General features: G+C 47.2%; 1 protein-coding gene across 2 annotated transcripts; it reads left to right on the forward strand.

Annotated features, from left to right (window-relative positions):
• The first annotated feature begins 1,196 nt into the window (after positions 1–1,196).
• LOC121828014 (uncharacterized) lies at positions 1,197–10,341 on the forward strand. Of its 2 annotated transcripts, none has more exons than XM_042273443.2 (2): positions 1,197–1,516; positions 7,843–10,341. In XM_042273443.2, the coding sequence occupies exons 1-2, from the start codon at positions 1,508–1,510 to the stop codon at positions 8,458–8,460; spliced, it is 627 nt and encodes a 208-aa protein (XP_042129377.1). In that variant the 5' UTR covers positions 1,197–1,507; the 3' UTR covers positions 8,461–10,341. The 2 variants fall into 2 exon arrangements, with proteins under 2 accessions (XP_042129377.1, XP_042129378.1); XM_042273444.2 differs by having other exon boundaries at positions 1,197–1,299.
• The last annotated feature ends 470 nt before the right edge of the window (positions 10,342–10,811 follow it).

Genomic DNA, 10,811 nt, shown 5'->3' on the forward strand with positions numbered 1-10,811 from the left:
TGAATAGGAAAAGATTAACCCTGTAAGATTGGTTGCCAAATTTGGCAATATTTTTAAAAGTACAACATGAAGGATTGTAGCTCAGTTGTTAAGAGTGATTACCTAGCTGACATACTAGAAGCTCTGGGTTCAATCTCCAGTACCACATAAATCCACTTGTTGGCTCAGGCCAGTGATCCCAACACCCAAGAAGTGGAGCTAAAAAGGTTCGGGAGTTCAGGGTCATCCTCTGTAAAGAATTTGAAGTCAGCAGGGCGGTGGTGGTACACACCTTTAATACCAGCACTGGGGAAGGGGGCGTGGCAGCAGAGGCAGGCGGATCTCTGTGAGTTCCAGGACAGCCAGGACACTTTCACAGAGAAACCCTGTCTCAAAACAAACAAACAAACAAACAAACAAAAAAAAAAACAGCAAAAAGAATTTGAAGCCCACTAAGGCTATGAGACTATCTCCAAAAAGAGAAAGACGAGGGAGGGGAGGTACTTCGTGGGGGTGGAGTATGCTAAAAATTGGATATTTCATTTACTTTTTCAAGATAAACTCCAGACAGGATTGACTAGTGTTGATCTGGCTACATTCTGTTTTGTTTTCTTTTTTCTTTTTTCTTTTTCTTTTTCTTTTTTTTTTGTTGTTGTTCTCAGGCAGTGAACTGAGGGTGTTCCTCAGTCCCTTTCAGGCGTAAGATTGGGTTTATTCATTTCACTATTAGGATAAGAATTTGTACCATATCAAGCTGATGAAAGACTATGCTGGCTGTAGTTTTAGGAGGGGAGGCTAAAATCTTTTTAGATTATGGATTAGCCTATAGAGAAATGTCTGCTGTAATCAAACAGTGAAGGAGAAGATGAATAGGAATCTCACACAACTTAAGTAAAGCATAGCTCTTTGAACAGATGAAGATAGGTTTCTTCTGCATCCCAGAATCTAATCAATATTTATATGTATAATTCAGCTGTCATTTTGGCTTAAAAGGGCTTATTGGGAAATGTTATCATTTATACTATTTTCTACAGAGAAAATATTTTCCAGCTTCAAATAATCCTGGACTTTTGAATTATAACCTGTTTTTATGTTTTTTTAAAAAAAAAAGGTTGAGTTTATTTCCTCGGTGAGCTTGAACTACAGGTTGAGAAGGCCAAAGCCCCAGAACCTAGACAAAGGAAGGGGCGTGGCCTCCTCCTTCCGGCTCCCAGGCATCCAGCCCAGAAGAGCATTAGCAGAGGAGCTGGGAACCTGGGATTCTTCCGGAGCTCACTAATTTGCCACGCCTGTGAGGCCCTTACTGAAGATTCTAGCCAGGTAGACATTGGTGCTTTGTGGTACCCACAGGTCTTCGGCGTTAATGACCCTTAAGGCTCTTAAGCTTGCGAAGGCCAGGAATCCATCTGTGTGTGGCCGTTTTTCTCAGTAAACTATCAAGGTGATGGTTCCAGATCAGAACTGACCCAAACCCGCGTTTCTCATTCTCGCTGATGTTTGGCGGCATTTTGGAGCACTAGCGAGAACCATGGCCCAGGTACAGCAAGGGACCCTGAAACTGGAAGGGTGGGCTCCTCGGATCTGGGGTTCCTAGTGGACCTCGACAGGTAGGGAGGGGTCAGGATCTGTCTTCGCTGGTTTCTTTGCCAAGCACCTAGTTGACGGCAGGCATAATTGATGTCGTGAGGAAACGGGTAAACAGAGACTCTCTGCGCATGAGGACCCTGCGGGCACGTGTGGGAAGTTAGAACATACCTGACCTGAAAAAGTGTTAGTTCTTGCCGCTCTGTGTGGTCTAGGTGACAGAAAAGCCGCCAGCAGCAGGGAGCCGGGTAGAAAGGAAGAGCTGGAATCAGCTGTGGGTGACTATAGCCAAGGACTCACTAGCCAGGCTAGACTTAAACTCAGAATCCTGCTTCAGCCTCCCCGGTGCTGGGTTACAGGCATGTGCCATCACGTGTGACATCCCTGTTGCACGTGGGGAAGCTTAAGCAGTGATAACGCAGGGGTAGCAGAGGGGTGTCGTGGAGGTCGTCAGAGCTGAGGTAGCACTCCAGCCCAGCCCTGGGTGATGATTAATCTTTGGTGTGCTTGCTTAGAGACTCGGAGCACCAAGGCTCAGAGACCAGTGTCCCTGTGTGAGCCCAGAGGCAGTGTGTTTGGAAGGCCAGAACAAGAGGAAGATTGTCTTGAGGACGCAGGGACCCCAGGGCTGTGGGCAGCCAGTAGACAACTGAGCTTCCCTCTGAAGGAGGGAAAGCTGTGAGCAAATAAGAGGAAACTAGAAAGATTATTGTGAGTGTGGGTTTGGAAACAGACCCAATGAGCTGGAGCGGGGAGCCCAAGAAAAGAGGGAGTGTCCCCAGCCCACCAGTGGTATGGCAGTTTGACCGGGATTTTGGAGACTGGAAATGGAGCTGGGGCTAGAGGTTTAACACAGTTGATAGATAGTGCGTTTGTCTGGCGTGCACGGAGCCCCAGCCCTGCGTAAAACTGGGTGTGGTGGTACATGCCTAGGATCCCAGTGCTTTGGGGGAGAGGCAGGAAAGGTCACCAGTGAGTTCAAAGCCAGCTTTGGATAGATCAAACCTTGATGGTGCTGCCTCAAGGTAGGGAAGCAGCAAAGAGCCTCAGAAGGCTCTCACTGCCTGAGGACAGGTGGGCGTTGGTGGAGAGGGAGCACCTGACTAATGAGATTCCCTTGTAGTGAGCACAGCCTGGGTTTCCCGCCTCGGGGGAAACTCTGAGCAGAGGGAAACATTTGGTCTCAACACTGTGTTTTCTTCTTAGCCCTCCTTGCTTTTTCTCAACTAAGTATTTCTTGGGCTTTCTTCCTTGACATTTTGTCTTTCTATTGACATATAGCTGTATTCCCTCCAGTATAGCACAAGACTAGGAAGCAGAAGGAGGGCAGCCCAGCTCATCTTGACTAGGCAAGCACTTGGGATAGGAATTCCTTCCTGACAATCCCAGTTCATGTTTCATGGTCAGTAAGAAGCCTGGGTCACAAATAGGGTGAAAATGATAAATACTCTGGATAAGTAGAGACTCAAAAGTGGATGGCCCCATGACTTAATAAGTATCACTTAAACCAAAGAGAAACATGGGGGTTTTGGCTGGTGATGACATGATCAGATGAATCTCAAATCTATTCTGTTTTCTTCTTGGGAAATTGGCTTCTAGATGCGTCAAAGTAGAAGGACCACTAAGGGTGTGGTTACATGAGCCTGGAATCCCTTAAACCCAGGGGAGGTAAAGTGATCCAGTCCAAGGCCAATTTTCTTTTTTCTTTTCTTTTCTTTTTTTTGAGACAGGGTTTCTCTGTGTAGCTTTGGAGCCTGTTCTGAACTCGCTCTGTAGCCCAGGCTGGCCTTGAACTCACAGAGACCCACCTGCCTCTGCCTCCCAAGTGTTGGGATTAAAGGTGTGCGCCACCACCGCCCTGCCCAAGTCCGACTTTAAAGGGGTGTGCAGGTGGCTCAGAGAGCAAAGGCTCTCACTTTACTTAGACCGAGGCTGGTGACCTGAGTTTGGTCCCACACGGTAGAGGGAAAGAACCAACTCCCCACAGTCCCTCTGACCACTCATGTGCCGTAGCGTATGTGTGCCTCCCCCGTATATACAGACCCACACAAAATAAAAATGAATGCAATAAAACAAATTGGGGGGGGGGTGAATTACAGATTTACAAAATGGAGGGCAGCAGGTAAACTACTGGATGCTGAGTAGGTAGACAGGCCAGACTTGGTGAAGCTGAGGTGTCTTTATTTTCTGCCAGTGTCTAAGCCGTTTTTTAAAGAAGGTCATTCGTAGGGAAAGAAGTGGGCAAAGTCACTGTATCCAGTGTCTGTTGTCCCTTATCTCCTCTCCTCTTCCCAGTAAAGCAGCCTGGGGCCTTTCCTGTTATCGGAATTGATTCGCCTGGGGAGGGAGTGCCATGTCCAGGTGCACAGGATAGCCTGGGTCGGTTGAAGAAAGAAGGGACTCCAAGATGACATCGTAAGGCCCATGTGGCAGCAGGAAGGTCCAGCCTCTTCTGATGGGCTGAACCCCAAACAGCCCTACAAAGGCGTATTTACTGAGAGTTACACAAAGTATTTCCTCATCTCAAGGTCCATAATCTGATTTACAGGTCTTACTAAAGGAGAGCCTCCCACGCCCCCATGACTCTAGTCCTTTATCACGTGTCATTTGCAGTACACAATGCCTGAGGTGACTTGTGACCAAAGTCATGGGATGGCTGCAAAGCCCCTTCAGCAAAACAATCACCATTTTCCACAAGGCTTCTTCAGTTCCTTGTAGTGTCTACTCCAGATACAGTGACTCTGCTAAATTACTACAGCAGTTCTGGAGATTCAATATGGCCATCCTACATCCTACTGGCATTTTGGGGTGGGGTCAAAGATTATTTATTGTCCCTATCATCATACAAAACTGGAAGCTCTGGTGTGTACTCAAGGCCAAAGCCTCGTCCCTGGCTCGGAGGAACTCCATGCAGAAACACACCATACAATGCCTGCTTGACTCACCCCACGGGGCCCTCCCACGTGAGGAGCTGAGGTACTGAAAACAAGACTGTCAGGCAGGTGGACGCATGAGTATGTGACACAAGAGTACGAGTCACATCTTAAAGGAGTGTGGCCTGTTCCCAGAGGCTGAGAGCAGGATCAGGAGGTGAGACCCAGCCACACCCTGACTCTTGGAGCGCCTCCTCCCTGTGGGTGGACGCTGTCTTTTCTCCCTGGCCCTTTTCTTATTATAGACCAGGGTGTTAACTACCTTTCCATTACTGACAAAACAGTTTTCTGCCAAAAGTTTGCTCTTCGTCTTTCCATACTGAAGAAACGGCTTGAGACCAGAAAATCATTTCACCTCCACACAGTCTGAACTCAATGTAAATCTCTTCACAGGAAAAATAAAACCCAAGGCCGGGGATGTAGCTCAGTTGGTAGTGAGCAGCACACCCTGGTTTGCCCTCCAGCCCCACATCAACCTGACGGGCTGGTGGCATATACCTTCAGGACTGAGAGGCAGAGGCTGGAGTCTGAGGTCAGAGTGGTCCAGGCCAGCCTGGGCTACATGAGACCCTTTCTCACCAAAAATGGAGGGAGGACAGGGAAGAGCAGTGGGAAGGGAGAAAGACTTAAGTCCCTGGTGGGAACGTCAGCTTTATCTGCTTTAGAACAAGGCTGTCGGGCCTTCCCAAGAATGGGGGCCGTGGCCCCAGAGCCTGGCTATATCCATGGCACACTGTGTGTCCAGAACGCTGACGCTTCATTAGTGAGACCTAAAAACCACAAAACAACCTAAATTTAGAGATTTGGTTGAAAATAAAAACCACTTTCCAAAAGTGTTTCAGCATGCCAGGCAGCTCCCTTAATTATATGCATCCATTATGAAATAGAAATAGAAAACGGTTCTTAGCATAGCTGTGCATTGCTTATCAATGAGGATGAGATATCGAGAAATGTTATGTGACCAGAGTGCTTGTGCTCCAGCTAAGACACTTGTGTGTGTGTGTGCTTGCACAGATGCCACAGGGCATGTGATGGTCAGGGGACAGTTTGTAGGTCCCAGGTATTGAACTGATGTCATCAGACTGGTCAGCAAGTCCCTTGGCCTGCTGAGCCAGCTCACAGTCTTACGGGGCCACCATTGTATGTGAATTCTGTCCTTGACTAAAATGGTATGTAGCATGTGACTATATATATATATATATATATATATATATATATATATATATATATTTAAGAAAGAAACTAAATCTCAAGCCAGCATGACAAATCTGACTTCACACTTAGTTGCATTTATAATTGTATTTATAATAGAGCAACAATTAGCCCAGAGGATAGAATAGCAGGGACTGGATTGGGTGATAGGTACCGTCACGACAGCAGGCTTTTTGTTAGAACTAACAGTTACCTTAGCTAAATGGAAGGAAAACCATACAGTCAAATGAAGTCAGGTTTTCAGAGCAGCCCCCAGTGACCCATTGAATGTAGCTGGTCCTCATCCTAGCACTTTTTTGTTTGTTTGTTTGTTTTAAAACAGGATCTCATTGTGTGGCATTGGCTGGCCTGGAATTTGCTGTGTAGACCAGGTTGGCCTCAAATTCATGAAGTTCACTTGCCTCTGCCTCTCAAGTGCTGGGACTAACGGTCTGTAACAACATGCCCAGCTTAATTCCAGCTTAGTTTAATTACATGGTTTTCTCTTTTTGTTTTCTTCTTTAAATGTCTTAGTCTTATACATGGAATAGTATTTATGGTAGAGAAAAAGTCTAAAATTACCTGATTTTTTTAAAAAAAGAATTTTATTTATTTTTTTTTGGGGGGGTGGGGTTTGAGACAGGGTTTCTCTGCGTATCTTTGTGCCTTTCCTGGAGCTCACTTGGTAGCCCAGGCTGGCCTCTAAACTCACAGAGATCCGCCTGCCTCTGCCTCCCAAGTGCTGGGATTAAAGGCATGCGCCACCTTAAAGAATTATTTTTATTTTGTGTGTATGTGTGTGCTGGAGTGCCTGTCTCTGTACCGTCTGCATGCAGTGCCTACAGAGGCCAGGAAGGGCCACAGGATCCCCTGGAACTAGATGGTGTGAGCTACCATGTGGGTGCTGGGATCCCAACAATCCTCTGTAAAGGCAGCCAGTGATTTCAACTGCTGAGCCATCTCTTCAGCCCAAATTATCTGATTGTTAAACCTGTCTCAACCATTGATAAATCTTCCCCATTAGTACATGTTACACTTGAGCGCCGTGTTGGCTCAGTCCAAAGAATACTTGCAGGGCAAACATGAGAAGGACCAAGTTTGATCTCTGGCACCCTGGGGAGAAGTTGTGGCAAATGTGTAACCCCAGTGCTGAGGAGGAGACAGAAGATCCCAGGGTGTCACTGGCCAGTCATCCTACCCTACTGAGCAAGCCCTGGGTCCCGACGAGAGACCCTGTCTCAAAAAACCAGGCTTCTGAAGAATAATACTGAGCAGCCGGGCGGTGGTGGCGCACGCCTTTAATCCCAGCACTTGGGAGGCAGAGGCAGGCGGATCTCTGTGAGTTCGAGGCCAGCCTGGTCTACAAAGCAAGTTCCAGGAAAGGTGCAAAACTACACAGAGAAACCCTGTCTCGGAAAAAATAAAATAAAATAAATAATAATAATGCTGAGCTTAGCCTCTAGCCTGCACATAACTATGCAGTTCACACAAATGAATGTACAGTTAAGTGGTCACACACACACACACACACACACACACACACACACTATGTATTACATTACAATACTCGCTATGTATTACATTTATTTATACATATAGATCGGAAAATTTGCAGTGATTTAAGACTCATTTCCCACCAGCTTTGATAGGTGCTTATAATCTCTCTGGAGGCAGAGACATAGAAACACAAGTTTGAAGCCAGCTTGTTCTACAGAGTGAGTTCTAGGCCAGCTAAGGCTACTTAGTAGGACCAAGTCACCATGTCAAGAAAGAAAAAATGCAGGCTGAAGAAATGGCTCAGCAGGTAAGAGGATGTACTACTTGAGGAGAGTTTGGCTCCCAACACGTACATAAGGTAGCTCACAACCACCTGTCAGCCCCAGGAGCATCTGACACCATTGGCCTTGTGGGCACTGTGTACAAACCCATACTCAACATACACAAAATCAAATTTTTTAAAACAAGACAAATGAGCAATCATTTTCCTCTCCCATTATACTTTCCCATCCCCAGTACGTCAGAAGCACTCATGTCCAACATCAGTGACTACTTACTACTTACTGTATAATATGTAGCGTAACACTCTCTTAGGACAGAGAAAATATCTTCAGCAATATGATGCATTAACAGAAGGTCTTCTCCCATTTTTCTCTAGAGAAGTCCGTTCATGGTCAGTACAATGGAAAAGCCTCAGACCAATGACTCTTTTCAACATGAGCTTGAAGATTTCATTAGAAAGCAGAGAGCCAGGATTACAAGCAGGAACCTTGGATTACATCCAAGGACCTTTGTCAGAAATACGGCAGAGGAATCTTTTCACCAAGAAAGAGACTGCGTCAGCTGGGGAGCCCCAATGCTGGGGCCACCTCTCTCATCCAGAAAACACCCCAGATCCTCTACTTCCTACGAAAGGCCGACAGTGGAAGACCTGGTACCTCACTGCACACGAAAACTGGAATCTCTAAAACGTCATCAGAAAAACCAGCCAGTCAGTCAGGATGGACACCAGGAGTGGGGAGGAGCCACCGGTGTGGAGCAAGGGACGCTCAAGAGAAAACACCACAGAGAGAAGGCTTCCCACAGAGAAGACGGAGGCCTCAGCAGAAGGAAGGCCTCAGCGGAGCCAGCGGGAACTGACAAGTCCGAGCCCAGAAAGAGGACCCGCCACGATGGGAGAGACCCCACCAGAAGCAGACGCCAGTCCCACAGAGAGAAGAAGGAACCAGAGGAGAGGGATTTGTGGGATGAAGCTATCTTGGGCAGTTGCCACTGATGTTTGGGCATTTGGGGTCCCCAAAAGTCAACAACTTGGTTCTGTTGGTAAGGGTGGATCAAATACCTCAAAGCAATTAGATGTCAGGCTTCTGCCATGGTCCATTTGCTCTGCTGGTGTGGAGCATTCAGAGGACTGACCTCCCCCTGACCAGGACTCACTTTCCCTTCTGTGCTCGTTGCTGTCTCCAGCAGCTCTATTGTTTCTGCCCCTGGACACTCTGGAAAATCCAGCTGTTTTCTTACCATTGTTGCTACCATGGAAACCACGGGGGCAATACCTGCCGCCACCTTGGCCATTGCCACCATTCAGAAGCTGCTCCTGCTGCCATCCACTCCCTCTTCTCGTCACCACTCAGCCCCTCTACTAGCGATAAAGAGCAAAAGAAGACGAGAGGGTTGTGATTTACACCAGTCAAGTCGAATGTGCATGTGACACACAAGAGCTCTCTCACTGAGCTACATCTCATCCCCAATCACAAGCTGCCTTCTGATGGGCCACCAAGGGAATTTGACTCCAAGCGCCCGGAGTCAAATTGGCTGCAGGGTTACCTAGCGTGCACCAAGGATTATAGTGAGCAGAGATCTGCATGTGCTGTGTGAAACAGTCATGGCGATAATATCTGGGATTGAAGGCATTCACAGCCAGGCCCAACCAAGAGCGAACTGTTTTTTTTGTTCAAGATACATTCGCCAGAAGCTATTAAACAAGAAAAGGTAATAGATGTATTTGCCAAAACACTTTTACTTTGTGTAAAGCAGAAAATTTTGCTCTAAAATCTACAAAAATTAGAATCTTGACAGTAAGCATTAAACACACACACACACACACACACAGAGAAAGACACAGAGTATCTGGTAGGATGGGCTCAGGACACAAGAATGGGATGGGTAGAGGACAGTGAGGGGTCGACTAACCTTCACGGGGCGAGTGAGGGCTCAGGGTAAAGGGACTTGTCACTAAGCCTGGCTTCCCTGACTTTGATCCCTGGGACCCACACTGTAAAAGGAGAGAGCCAGCTCCTGCAATGTGCTGTTTTTATTTATTTTATTTTTATTCAGAATGTCGTTTCATATGAGCCTTTTCCAGGAGATATTTGTAAAGGCAAGAAGCAGAGTGGGAAAAGCACCTTTATCACTCTGTTAGGTTCCCCACTGGAGTTATCAAATGATCCCCTCCTAAAACAGGACGTCCCCGCTAGTCTGGTTTCACTACTTGGCCTTTTATTCTCTTCCAGTAGATGGCACTAGAAGGTCATTGTAGAGTAGGGGGGGGGGGGGAGCTTTCCTCCCCTTTCCCTGGCTTGCCCTTTTCTTGGTCACAAAAATGGGGAGGTTTTGGGGCAGGTCCTACCTGTAGCCTGCACGCCTGGGCAAATGTCTTTGTTAGTGGACTGGCTCAGTTCTAGCTGCAGAGTCTAAATCTCAGCGGTTGTGGAGAGGACCCTCAGCCTCCCCCACCCATTGTACCCCCTCAGCCCCACCCCTGGAGCCCCAGGCCGGCCAACCGCCACCTGCAGGTCACAGCAAGCCACCTGCTTGTCGCTCTTGAGCTGGCAATGGTTCTTGTATTTGAATCTCAGCGATACAAAGTGGAGATGTCGTCATCATCGAAATGTATGTCAAAGCATGTACTTGTGGGCCTGGCGGATGGCTCAGTGGCCGAAAGCATTTGGCGCCAAGCCTGAGGACCTGAGGTCAATCCCTGGGTCCCGCATTGGTGGATGGATGGAGAACCAAGTCCCCCGAGTTGTTCTCTGGCCTCCACATGTGACAAGCACCCACTCCCTGTACCCTCAACACAATAGATAAGCATAATACAGTTTTTAGAAACGTGCATTCATTTTATCTTGGATTTCATCAATAAAATGTTGTGGATGTTTGTGTTGTAGTCTGTGATATCCTTGGCCACGACTCTTGCCCACAAAGCCCAAAATACGACGTGGCCCTTTACAGAAGGCCTGTCAACCCTTGCCCTAGAGTCCTCTTGTACTCACTGGGTAATTACCCACTTTTTATTAGTTACTTTTTTTTAATTTAATTTTCCCTGCTTAAATTACCGCTGTGGCCTTGATTTGGCCCTCACTGATAAAGTCTTACTACACAAACCATTTCTACCAGTTAAGAAATCATAAACCAAACAGAAGAGTAAGGATTGCACCTGTTAATGTAGACAGTAAGTGCTGGCAAGGTGACTTGGCAGGCGAAACGCTCACTGTGCAAGAGTGAGGCCCTGAGTTCGAGTCCCCAGATCCCGTATAAAGTCGGTGCAGTAGCATGTGCCTGTGACCCCAGAACTCCTATGAGACAGGAGGCAGAGACAGAATTTTAAGAAAGGCTAGCTAGGCTGGC

The sequence above is a fragment of the Peromyscus maniculatus genome, chromosome 3 (assembly GCF_049852395.1).
Source record: "Peromyscus maniculatus bairdii isolate BWxNUB_F1_BW_parent chromosome 3, HU_Pman_BW_mat_3.1, whole genome shotgun sequence".
Taxonomy (NCBI): domain Eukaryota; kingdom Metazoa; phylum Chordata; class Mammalia; order Rodentia; family Cricetidae; genus Peromyscus; species Peromyscus maniculatus.